The sequence below is a fragment of the Pteropus alecto genome, unplaced genomic scaffold, assembly GCF_000325575.1.
Source record: "Pteropus alecto unplaced genomic scaffold, ASM32557v1 scaffold137, whole genome shotgun sequence".
NCBI lineage: Eukaryota > Metazoa > Chordata > Mammalia > Chiroptera > Pteropodidae > Pteropus > Pteropus alecto.
This window is the reverse complement of record NW_006440135.1, coordinates 4,009,320-4,021,938: the sequence shown is the minus strand read 5'-3', so window position 1 is coordinate 4,021,938 and position 12,619 is coordinate 4,009,320. Positions and strand designations below refer to the sequence as shown.

General features: G+C 56.5%; 2 protein-coding genes across 2 annotated transcripts in view; one reads left to right on the top strand and one right to left on the bottom strand.

Annotated features, from left to right (window-relative positions):
- Window positions 1–4,915: 4,915 nt before the first annotated feature.
- Window positions 4,916–6,418, bottom strand: MRPL36 (mitochondrial ribosomal protein L36). Its single transcript, XM_015593426.2, has 2 exons — window positions 6,212–6,418; window positions 4,916–5,750 (listed from the first exon to the last, which is right to left on the bottom strand). The coding sequence occupies exon 2, from the start codon at window positions 5,735–5,737 to the stop codon at window positions 5,405–5,407; it is 333 nt and encodes a 110-aa protein (XP_015448912.1). The 5' UTR covers window positions 5,738–5,750; window positions 6,212–6,418; the 3' UTR covers window positions 4,916–5,404.
- A 1,581-nt stretch (window positions 6,419–7,999) lies between these two features.
- Window positions 8,000–12,619, top strand: part of NDUFS6 (NADH:ubiquinone oxidoreductase subunit S6) — a 7,265-nt gene continuing 2,645 nt past the window's right edge. Inside the window, exons 1-2 of the mRNA XM_006917145.2 lie at window positions 8,000–8,168; window positions 9,065–9,118. Coding sequence (XP_006917207.1) covers window positions 8,037–8,168; window positions 9,065–9,118 — 186 coding nt within the window. The 5' untranslated portion in view covers window positions 8,000–8,036. The remainder of the gene's footprint in view (window positions 8,169–9,064; window positions 9,119–12,619) is intronic.

Here is a 12,619-nt window from a genome sequence, read left to right as displayed (position 1 = left end):
GTTGGTGCTTCCCTGCCGTCGCAGTGGGGGACAGTGGACCGTCGCTGACCCTCCTGGCTGGTCTGTGTGCACAGGTGGCGAGAGGCTTAGGGCAGGGTCTGACGAGGACGGCCCGCAGCCAGCACCCCGTGGCTTCCGAGTTTACTAGCCGGTAGGGGGTGACGCTTCTTAGCTCCGGGACCGTGGCAGAAGCCCCAGAGGGGGTCCGAAGCAACGCTCATGTATTTCTCACAGTTCCGGAGGCTGTACATGGGAAATGGTCAGCGCCCCTGGGGGCTGGCAGAGGGCCCAGGCCACGTCCCCACACAGCACTGACAGCGCGTGCTCTGGCGTCTCTCCAGATAAGGGCGCTGGTCACACCAGGCCAGGACCCACCTCATCATCTCACGTAAACTGAACCCCCCAGCGCCCTGCCTCCAAACACCCTCGCACTGGGGGGCAGGGCGCAGCCTGGGAACTGGGGACACACATTCGCTCCACAGCCCTGGGCGTGTGCCAGATCTGAGTGCTGCGGCCTCGCTCGGTCCCCACGTCTGGGGGGCAGGGTGCAGCAGGGCGGCGCTGGTCTGGGTCTCCACACTGGCCGTCAGGTGTGGCGGTGGCAGGGCCATCTCCCACTAGGCACCCTGCAGGAGAGACCAGACCCACGCCTGGGCTCCTCAGGCATATCTCTCTCTGAGTTGCCTCGCCACGTGATGGCCTCAAGGCCACTGACCGTCCTACAGGGCCCTGAAGGCCCCCAGGACGAGCGGCCAGAGGGAGACCTGAGAAGCCGAGCAGGTGGCCCTGGCCGGAGCTGCCAGGCAGGCCCTGGTGTCCCGGGCGCAGCCACACAGGTTGTTGACAAGCCACCCTGCTGTCAGTGCTGGCTGCTGGGCAGGCTCCCACCAGCTCGGCCGTGACACTGCAGCCTTGAATGTGGACCTGCAGGCCCGAGGGTCCCGCGGTGTCCATGCTGCAGTCCACTCCCTGAACAGGTCCCTCCTGACGCGGCCCCTGGGGTGGGACTGCCACCGCTGTCCCCCGAGGCTCCGCCCACGCCTGCACAGCGCGCACCTCTGTGGGGCTCCTGTTCTCCAGACCCGAATCCAGGGGCGGTCTGGGGGCCCGGCTCAGGCCGCAGAGGAAAGGAACGGCCGTGAGGTCTGCTAGGCACCCGGCGGCTGGGCCTGTCTGCGGCTGACGCACCCTGGGGGGTCTGCCGGGGCGCAGGCGCTGCTCACCTCGAGGCCACGCGCGCCTCGGACCCGGGAACAGCTGTGGCCACGTGGCGCCGGGCGGCCCAGCCGGGGCGGCTTTTCCACTCACGCCCGTGGTGGCCGCGGGCCGCCCTGGAGGGCTCTGACCGGCCTCTCCTTCCTTCCTACCGAGAGGTGGCCCTGCTCTGTCCCCACAGGTAAATCCCAGCTGCCTGTGGCCTCGCCCGGCTCGTCCTTGTCCCTCTGTGCCTCTTCTCGAGGCCCTGCTTCCCCGCGGGGCTCCACCCACTCCGGGTGGTTCCGGGGCAGGCGGGGCTGGTCAACTGGCTCCACAGAGTCGCCAGCAGGCCCCCAAGCAGGGGAACCAAGGTCGCCTCCCGATGGGATCCGGGGTCCCTATGCGGCACGCAGGCTCCGCTGTGGTTCACACCAGGCTGCCGGGGCCTCAGCTTGCCCTTTGCCCTCTGACCCCAAGAGCGGCCTCGGCTATCCGGGGGGCCGCGGACGATGGTGACCACGAAACCTGTGCAGCAGGAGTGGCCTCCGTGGGCAGGGCCAGCCGACCTCTCCCAGGCGGCAGCTCCGCGCACAGCGGACGTCACATGAAACTTCCCATAAAAAGCATTAGAGCATCCCATGAAATTGCTGAACGCACGCGGAGAGGGGGTGAAGCATTCCTTCACAGAGAGGGTCCCACCCGCCCCAGGGGGCATGGAGGACTCGAGTAGCGGAGCCGGGGAGTAGCGGAGCCGGGGAGCCGCCGCGAGTGGGCATCGGTCCATTCCCTCCCCTGCGTGAGCAGCAGATCCCTGTCCAGCCCGGCGCACACCTGCCGGTGGGGTCTCCTCCCCCCTTCACTTGACCCGGCAGCCTCCGGCAAGGAAGTGACACCGTTGGGTGACTCTGGGGAGCTGCTTACAATGAGATGGACCAGGGGCCGCTGGTGTTTGGTTTGTCCTCTAGCCCTTTCCTGTCTGACTGCCTGGAATGTTGGACATAGCCACTGGGGCTCCGGCCACCATTTTGTGCCATGAGGTTGCAGTGAAAACCGAAACCAAGCACCAAGAATGGCTGGTGATGGAGGGGACAGAGACCGAGAAACCCAAACCCGGAGCGTGCCCTCTGATGTCCTTCCTCGATGTACGCGGGCAACACGCCGTATGTCTTGTTTAGACCGCTGGTATTTCCAGCCCCATCCCTTGCAGGGGACACAATGTGTAGCTGATTTCATGTTGTCGGGTGAGCCGGCAGGACTATTTTCATGCATAAATCCACATATGTACCATGCGTTTGGCACAGGATGTGGCGCAAAATAAAAGCCTAATAAATATTTGGGTAAATATATAAATAAACGAAGAGTCACAGAGTGCGGTCGACTTGCCAGAGAAGACTCCTTTATCCTAGGTCGCATAGTGCTGGTTGAAAAACAATACAAGTTGTAAACGAAGAGCCATGGCTTCATTTTAGAATAGGTGACTACACGTTACTAACCCCTGAAAGAACAATTATACCGTTAGACAGAACTCTTAGGAGACAGCCTCGCTCGGAAGGACGGCTAGGATTTCTGCACAGTGATTTGTGTTATGTTTAGTATGATGGCGTCGCCGTGTAAGGAAAAACACGTCGCTTGCCGAGGAAAGGACAATGACTCTTCCATGATGCCCGCGGCGGGAGAGAGACTCTGTCTGAGCCCCACATGTGGGGGCTGCTTGGTTGGACCCCTGAGGTCACAGGGCTGAGCCTCCTGACAGCTCTGTTCTGAATGGCGACAGCCAAAGTCAATTTCTCATGCGATGCAAAACACTGCTCTTTGTTCTGTAAATTCCTCATTTTTTCCATGCCTTTTAAACAGAAAAGTGTCAGGTAGGAACTTGGAGAAGAAAATAACTGGCTTCTCATTGGGAATCTCAACCACTAATTATAAAATAGGACAAAACGCTTTATAAATCAAAAAAGGAAAGAGAAAATAAATCGTATATAGATGCAGAAAAATGCCCTAAGTCAAAAATAATGTTTACGATATGTTATATCAACTTACCGAAGAAACTGGGGGCGGAGAGACCGGGGAAGGGCACGAGGACGCCCTGTGATGGCTGCCCTAGCCACCGTCCAGATGCGTCCCAGGTATGGGGCGAGTGTGCTACAGGGGAAGGAACGAAGTCGCAGGGACTTGCCCGGGGAGCGCAGGGCGTGACTGACAGCGTTTCCGGAGCTGGGTCTCAGGGAAGCTGGGTCCGGGGTTCCAGGGGAAGCTTCTGCGGCGCTTCCAACAGAGCGAATGCACGAACACTAATTTAAATTAAAATTATCGTCAGCAACATCCTGTACGACGTGTAGTGGATTGGATATTGTCCCCCTCTCCCAGAGCTATGTCTCGGGATGTGACCTCGTGGGGAAGTAGGGTCTTTGTGGATGTCATTAAGGACATCCTGGGCCAGGTGGGGGACACATGTCTGTTGCTCTAAGCCATAGATCTGATCATTTGTTACAGCAGCCACGGGAAAATAATATACCACTTTTTTTTCCTTTTCTAAATGATCTTGGCCTCTAATAAAGGCGTTCAATTGAAAGACAATTAATACTAATTTCTTCCTTACTTTCCGTCTTAAATTTGTGCCCATATAGTAAGCATTTACGTTTTTTAGGCCATGTGACCTTTGTCGCAACCTCTCACCTACCACTCCAGCTGCTGTGGAGGCACAGACAACACATAAATGAATGAGATGAACGAGATGGCTGCTTGCCAATAAAACTTTATTTACAAAAACGGGTGTTGAGCTGGATTTGGCCTACGGACTCTAACGTGCTGCCTCCTGACTTAAGCAAAGTCTCCGGTCATGCTGGAGTCATGGGGCCGTATATGCTGGTCCGTCGAGCATCGGAAAGGAGAGCTGGGAGAGGGCCTGGTGGGCACCCGTGCTGCAACCCTGGACCAGACTCGCAATCCCAGGAGAGGGACGAGTTCAGAGCTCACCATCGCCCTATGAGACTCTCAGGTCGCCCTATGCCCCACGCAGAGCCGGGCCTGCACCAAGAGAGTGAACCTCACGCTTACCTATAAAGGAGAAAATGGTCCAAAAGGAGTAAGGTGTGTGTGCGTGTGTACGCGTGTGTATGTGTGCGTACATGTGTGAAACGGCTGGACAAACCCAGCGTCTAGCTTCACCACCCAACCTCTAGTGCCGGAGGCGTCTGGGTTCCTGCGGACGGGACCAGTCGGCCACCCCTTCAGGACAAAGCCGTGGGCTCGACCTTGTAGGATGGGCCGGGTCTGAATGGGGAGAGAGGATGAGGGGCTGCCTGATCCCATGGAGGCGTTATCACGAGTCCACATTCATTTACTGAGTGCCTCCTGTGTACCAGGCCCGGTGGCAGACGCCAAGAGCAAAGGCATGACTGAGAAATGGGTTCTCAGAGCCGTGAGGGGTGCAGTGAGCAGAATCAGCCTCTTTTTAAACTCAAAGCTTCAACAGAAGCGTCTCATCCAGGGCCCAACAGCAAGGGATGAGCAGAGCCAAGACCCCAACCATGGCAGGAGGCCTCTGCTGCTCTCGCATCCGTCAGCGGGGACCGATCACGCTGCTGTCACCGCACTGCTGAGCTCTCCCGTCTCCACACCAAAGGACAGGCCTCTTGCTCACACAGGGGGTACATAATGCGCACACACATTACACACATGTGCCCACGGCCACACCACACACGTGCACGCACATGTCTCAGACCGAGGACAACAAACATATTTAATGGATATCCAAAATACTTCTGTAAACAATTAAATCGCCTTTGACTTAAAGGCTGCTGTCAAGGCCTCCCACCGGACCGGAGACAGGAACGTGGACAAGTGTTTGAGTCGGGAGAGCAGCGGCCCACCCCATGCAGACCCGGTGAAGGCTGTCCCCTCCCCGATGGCCTTTCAGACCGAGTCTAGCTCTTTCTAAACAACTTGCTTTCTAATGTGGGGGGACAAAGTGGCTTTCCCGCGGTCCCGGCGGAGCACACACAGAAGCACGTGAGATGACGCCTTTCCCGCCTAGAACTCTGGCTGGACCTGGAGAGAGTGAGGCGCCTGGAAAGTAGAGTCAACAGAACGCGACTGGCAGCAACGTTAGAGGGCAGAACCGGCACTTTTAATTGTTCTTGGATAAGTGACAGACACCATTTCTCAAAAAGATGTCCTAATTTGTACGATTTCACAGCAAAAGGAGCTACATCTGCCTTTGCTTGTGCTTTGGGTTCGTTTTGCAGTAGATGAACCACCGGCCGCGCCTCTTCACGAGGTAACAGTCCCTGCAGCGCTTCTTGATGACGCCCTTGGTCTTGAACCCCAGAGCGGGCTGCAGGCAGGGCAGGAGGCGGAAGGAGGGGAGGGAGGCCACGGCTGCTGCGCTGGGCTTCGCACCCGCCCCCGCTGTAACTGCGGCGCGAGGGGGACCCAGCAGGAGTGTGGAGAGCGTGCGGGGGGTCGCCGTGAAACGCCTCAGTCGTAATAAAGGGTTCACGGCAGAAACGATCATTTTCCCGATCAAAACAGCTGCCATGTTGTGGCTGAATCTATGGAAAAAAGAAAAAAGTTGTTGCGGCTTCGTCCGCGCTTCACCCACTACTTAGAACTTCCCTTTCCCGACTCCCCTGGACTTGGGCACACAAGGCGCGGGGTCAGCAGCCCGCACGCACCCGCACCCGCTGCCGCGCAGACCCTGAGGGTCACAGCTCGTAGTGGCCCGCGCTGCGGGGCCGGGGCGGCCGGAGCACTTAGCAATACCGCCCTCTGTGCGAGCCCCAGGCGTGGCCGCGAGGGAGCCCCCCGCGGACGCCCCGTCCCCACTTTGAAATAATTAAGCCAGGGCGAGGGGCTGGCTGACTTGCCCTGCTCTGTCAAGAAAGGTGGCAACGAAGCCCCGACCCCAGCCCCGAGCTCCCGGTCCCGGCCACCTAGGAGCTGAAAAGGCCACCGTCCCCACGACACCAGCGACAGCAAGGCCCGGAGCCCACGTCTCGGAGGGGGGGTCCACCTCCTCAGGGCGGCGGGGTCACCGATTCTACGCGCAGTCCGACCCCGCTCGGGTTTGGTGATGGACAGGATGAGGCAGAGCTGGCCTGGTGGCGGGGTAGAAACATCCGGGACAGCACCGAACCGCGGCGGGGCCGATTCCGGGCGGAGGCGCGCTTGCGGCCGCCGCGGGCCTCGACCCCACACCGGCAAGGACCCCTCGGGGCTCGCCTACCGCCCGCGAGGTCCGGGACAGACTCGCCCCACACCGTCCCCGCGACCTCCGACCGCGGCCCAACGGGGAAACTGAGGCCGGGGTCTCAAGGCCGCGTGCTCCCGCAGCCCCGGCCCGGGTGGCGGCTCCAGGAGAGATCCGAACCCCGGCGCCCTGCCGCCACCAGGGCCCGCAGCCCAAGGAGACCCCCGGGACCTCTGACCTGAGAAGAACCAGCCAGCCCTGACCCTTCAGCAACGCGCCTTGCGCTGCACGCGCTTGCGCAGTGGGGCGGGGACGCCGCTGCCAGGAGTCTACGCCAGAAAGAAAGATGGCGGCGGGGTCACGTGGCGGCCCTTTCCGTGGGCGCAGAGACTGAGGACGCCGGGCTCCTCCCCCGCCCGCCTTTCTTCCCCAGGGCTCTGCACCTCCCACCCAGAACGACACTCGCCACTTGGCTCCTACGATCGGGGGGCTATTAGGAGGATGCAAAAATGGGAACAACAAAGAAGTCACAACCAAGAAGACATTTTAAAAACTGACAAATACTAATGTCAAAACAAAATCTGGAAAAAGCACATGCTTGTATTATGCGGACATCCTAGGAAACGGTGGCGAGCCTCACGGAAACGAGTGGAAATAGACAATAGTCCTAACTGGTTTCTGTTAAATGTCTTTTTTCTTCCAACATTTTATTATGTAACATTTCAAACAGAAAAGTTGACAGACTTCTATACACCCACGTACCCACCACCCAGATTCCACCACTAAGTCACTACACCAGCCTTCCGGGGGCGTGTCCGCGAACCCAGCATCTACTTTCTGTGTACGCGAAGGTGCGCTGCAGACACGGTGCACCTGCCCAGGTGAGCTCCGGGCCCGCCTCTGCGCACTCGTCTGTGGGCGACTCTCCTTTCCAGATTTTCAGGGCTTCTCGCGTCTAATCACCTTGCCGGCTTCTCCACCTCCCCGGAGTGGAGTCCAGGCTGTAGGTGCCCTCAGCTCCTGGGGAAGGGGGAGTGCACGACCTCAGCCCAGCTCCGAGCTGAGTCTGCCCCCGCCGCGCACCCCCTGCCCTCGCCTGTCCCGTCGGGTGTATGCACAGGAGGTTCCAAGGACCATGAAAGCAGAGGCGGGAAGCGCCGGGACGCCAGCTAGGGTCCTGGCAGGTGTGCTCCAGAACAGTGGGCCTGTCCGGGGCTGGTCGCTTGGGGTTGGGGATGACATCGGTTATGCTTTACTGGTTGCTTCCTTGGATTTCCGCAGAAATCCCAAAACAGGATATCCAGGAGGGATTCTTCAGCAAAGAAAACATGTTATGTATGTACCCCCATAATTATTGATGACCATCGAATGCAAACAATGCGTCTTCATTTTGCATCTTCCTCTGCCCTTCCCCTGGTAAGAATCATCGAGCAGCCGCTAAGTGCTAAAGATGTGTGAAAAGTTTCTCGCTTTTTCAGGGATGAGGCCTGACTCTCACCCTCACACGCCGCACCGTTCCTGGCAGAGCGCAATGCGCGTGCGCGCCTCTCCAGGGCGCGATAAGTCCCGACCGCGCGGGTCCGCGGAGGCTGTGCGCATGCGCCGGCGCGGGCGCGCCGACGCGCCGGGTCAAAGGTCAGGCCGCAAGATGGCGGCGGCGGTGACCTTCTGCCGGCTGCTGGGCCGGAGAGGTGCTACGGCGCTAAGCGTGCCCCGGGGCGCCAGATGTTTCGGGGTGCGGACCTCGCCGACCGGAGAGAAGGTCACGCACACTGGCCAGGTAACCGCTGCGGCGCAGAGAGCGTCCAAATGGGCGGAGTCCCGGCTCGGCCCCCGGCTTTCCTCTACCTCCAGTGCCCCAGGTCCTTCCTATGCCCCCAGTCTTTCAGACCCCAGGCCCACGGACGCCCTTCAGTCCCTGCTCTCGCCAGGCGACCCCCGCGGGCTCGCCGCCCTGGTCCGTGGGTCGGGGTCGCGGAAAACTGGCGGCTGAGTACCGCGTGGGTCCCCCGTTCCGATGGCGGTCGAGCTGTGCTTTTGTCGCGCACACTAACTGACGTGCGTGGGAACGGGTGCCACGGTGCTGAAGTTAGCGTGTTCGCAGATTATGTGGTCTCATCCTCAGCGTCTGCGATCTCTAAAATGAGGCGGTTGCTGCTGGTCACTGCGGGGAGGCTCCGGGTCCGACTCAGAACTGCCGATTCTGTGGGCCGAACCTTTTTAATGTTTGTGTGATGTGATAGTAGCTAATATATTTAAATAACTTGAGAGTCTGCTGTAGTCCAAAACACAGAAACAGCGTTAGACTGTAATCATAGGGCAAAAAATGAGAGAATAAGTACCTGTATTGTCGAAGTGTCACGCAGCAGATTTAGAGGGGACACAAGCTTTCGGCCATATGTAAAGGACTTGGGGGTGGGGCAGGGTGCCTTCTCTGCCAGAATTTCTCCCCTGTGCTCACCCGCTCCACCTTGCTACCTTCCAGTTCAGATTATTGCCTTGTCGTCTTAAGTGTCTTGCTGAAAAATACCTCCTTGTTGTACAACTTTGCCCCTTATGTGTTTGATTGTGAATGGTCTAAACCTTAAGAGAAACACTTTTCTGTAAGTTTTACGATTGCTATTAAGTGACCTGTTTCAGAATCAGGCTGTAAAAGTCACATATGGTTCTTTTCAGGTTTATGATGATAAAGACTACAGGAAAGTTCGATTTATAGAGCGTCAGAAAGAGGTAAGTAAACACTAGTGAAAAAGAGAAACTTTCATAAAACCTTTATATAACCAACAAGAAATAAAAACTAATATGAAAGATTTAAATAATTTTCCTCAAATTGTGAGTGCCCTAGAAGCTCTGGAGTTCTGCATTTTTTCCTAAATGTTAAATGTGTATTTCTGGTTTGTTTTTTCCCCCTCCTGCAGTATGTAACGCAACGTCTTGTAGGTGTAATTCTGGTTTACATATAAACGAGAGTGGTCTTTTCCTTCACTTCTGTGCGGGATGCCCCAGAGACCGTCGCCCTAGAGTAAGTTTTGTCCTCGGTAGCCACTTCAAGTCAGTCCTTGCCCTTAGCCAGCCTGTTGGTTCTTCTTAAGCCTCAGCTTTTCCTCAATTGAGTTTCTCCTTCCTCTGATCCTGGTTACGTTTTCCATTCCCAAAGTCGGATTTTCTGCTTCCATTCCCGCTTGGTGGGAGTGGTCGGGCAGGGGCAGCGTGGTGGAAATGGGAGGCTGGGTGGAGCAGTTCGAAGCAGGTTGGTCCTGGTGTTGACACTGCGGCCTGGCTCCCTCTCTCAGCCCTTCTGATGCCTTAGCAAGCACTGGGTCTGTCACAGACGCCTCTCTGCTGAAAATTGTCCTGTGGCTTCTGGCGTCAGGTTGCCATAGCAAGGGGCATCAGGAAGCAATGTAGGAGCAAAACCAAATAAAATCAGTATTGAAGGGGCAGAAGAGTGCTGACGGTGTCGCCGCGCTCTCTGTCAGCTCACCCCGGTCCTCGGTCCCGAACTGGCTGTGAGCCTCATCCCCACCCAGCTGGGCCTCCCTGGGGCCGTTTCCAGTTCAGGATTGTGAGTGTCCAGGGTCGCATCTTCAAGCTGTAAAGGTGCACAGCACGTCTGTAAGTGATAAGTAGGAATTCTGCTCTGGCTTTCGTTCTCACAACAAAAACTTGGTGTTTAGTAATATTTGAAAATTGTTTTGGCTTCCAAGAGACATTTTAGAAGACTTTAGCTATGCGGGACAATTGCGCAGAATGTACCGGAGCTCCCATATACCCCTGTTGCCTCCCACACTTCCCTGTTACTAACATCCGGCGGAACCGCGCTACGCTTGTTGCCAGTGGTGGATTGAAACCGTGGGCGATGCGCTGGTACCGGCTGCAGTGCGCGGTTTTGCAGGGTTTCCCGGGTTCCGTTAGTGCCAGACACAGTGGTTTCATTGCTCTGAAGACCCTCTGTGCGCCACCTGTTCGTCCTTGGTTTTGAGCATTTTGCGCAAACTTAGTTTAAAAATTTGGACGAAAACAAGTTTTTATTGTGATTTTTAAATTACATGTGTGTTTATACACATGCATGTTTAGCTAAATGTGATTATGGGTATTCGATTTCAAAACACCCGCTATTCTAAATAATCGAACTAGGGCTTTTTATTTTTAACTCGTGAATTTCCATTAATAGGGTCCGTATTTTACAGAATGTTGATTATTCAACTGGTTTATTTCTTTTTTGTACTAGTTTTAGTGTTTTGGAGTCATATATTTGTATTTTATTTTTAATGGATTTAATCTCGGTTCGACTTAAGGGAATAAACTTCCCATAGGAGCTGTCGCGCCCAAAAACTTGAGCTTAAAAAATAGAACAGCTTACTGACAAATGAATCATTCAAACCTGAATATCTTTATGCCCAGATCAATTGATCACGAGGTCACAATAAAGGTAGCTTCGTGTATTTTTATGTTAGTGACATGTGAGGGAGTATTTTTTACAGTGGTGGGACAATTTAGGGTGTGATACCACGTGCTTATGAAAACATGCGTTTACGGCTAATGCGAAGTGCGTGGGACACTGACGTGCTTTCCACCTGGACCCCTCAGTAAGCCCTTCCGCCCTGTCCCTGGCCAGGAGGCGCACTGCAGCCCCGGGTTTACCCTGCATCGGAACCTGGGCCGCCGGGGGCGGTGATGGGGCTGTGGCTGGGACTCCTGGGCCGGGTTCCAGGAAGGTGCTAATGTGGGGGTGACGCGGGGCTGGGTCGCCCTAGAGCTGCGTTGCCCTAGAGCTGCAGCCTTGAGTGGTCAGCCTCTGGCCGTCTCACAGGAGACAGCCGGTCCCTTGGGCTGCGGAATGGGAGTGTATTAGTTAGTGAGGCCTTTGAGACCCGTATGTCACTGCGGTAGACACTGTGTTCTTTAGGCAGCTTTCGTGTGACACATGGTGTCTGCAGTACAGGTGGGCGGGACAGGACTGCAGTGGGTTGTGGGGAGAGGGGCTGGGAAGAGGCGCTCGCCTGGGGCGCTCTGCGTGGGGCACTGTGTGGGGTGCTTGGCCGTGGAGGGCTCTTCGTGGGGACCTCTGCTTGGGGTGCTGTGTGAGGTTGCTCCACGTGGGGTGCTATGTGGGGGGCCCTCCATGGGGGGCACTCTGTGTGGGGGTCTCCTAATGTAGGTGGCAACCCCACCCTGACTGGTATGTGTTCCAGGGCGCTGCATTTCCCAGTGACTTTCTGCTGTGTTTCTGGAAATAGAACTTTAAGGAAAAGCTTTATAGAGTTATAATCTGTGGCTGTCAGAGTTTTTGAATAAGAATTAGACCTTGTCAAAATGTTGTCCACATTTTGTGGGCTCAGGGCGTCACAGTTCTCGTGAGGTGTTCGGTGTCATCTGCGTTGGTGGCAGATGAGGCCTTCTGTGTGGGAGTGTGAGGGGCTCTGTCACACTGGATTGTGTGTCCTCTGGATGGTCAGCCGGCTTTGGAAAAACAATTAACTGAGCTTGATTGTGCTATTTTTATTTTGAAGTTTTATTAATCCTGACGCCCCGGACCTCGTGTGCGGAGATGTGGCTGTGCCTGGTCCTGGTTGTCCTGTCTTGGCCAGGGCCACAGGCCTGCCGTGCAGGTGGGGTTCCGGGCAGGGCTGGGACTGACCTGGCCTAGCAGTTCTCACCCACCTGGTGACCAAGCCTGGAGGCCATTCCTGGCCAAGGTGGCAGGGAAGCTGCGGGCGACATTTATTAACCGATTTCTGGCCTCTCACAGCCTGTCGTGTCTCCACAAAGCCATCTGTCTCTTCCTGTAACTCATGACGGCTTTCAGGGGCCCTGTAAGGGGAAGGACAGTGCTGTCCCTCTGACCGTCCTCCATGCTGTGTGTCCCAGTCGAATGATTCTCTGGCCCTCAGAAATGGTGACACTTGAGAGGCGGTCTCGCTGCTGCCGTCCACCCTGGGTCGGTCAGAGATGGTGGAGAGGCGCTGGGTTTGAGAGGTGCCGTTGGGCCAGGTGGTCCTTGGCCACAGAGTGACCACCGCCGTGAGAGTCGGCTCTGGAAAGGAGAAAGCTTGGAGACCTCAGCGCCACTGGGGGTCTCCACAGGACGCGACCCAAGGATTTTTAAGCAGGGGAATCGCAAGATTTGGTTCATTCATTTCAAAGATCAGGATCACTCCGGCTGCTCCGTGGAAGACAGACTAGGAGGGGCAAAAATGAAAGGAGAGAAAAAGCGAGAGGATCTCACGA

Excerpts from the sequence above, each read along its gene's own strand:
- MRPL36 (XM_015593426.2), bottom strand. The coding sequence starts at position 5,737 with ATGGCAGCTGTTTTGATCGGGAAAATGATCGTTTCTGCCGTGAACCCT.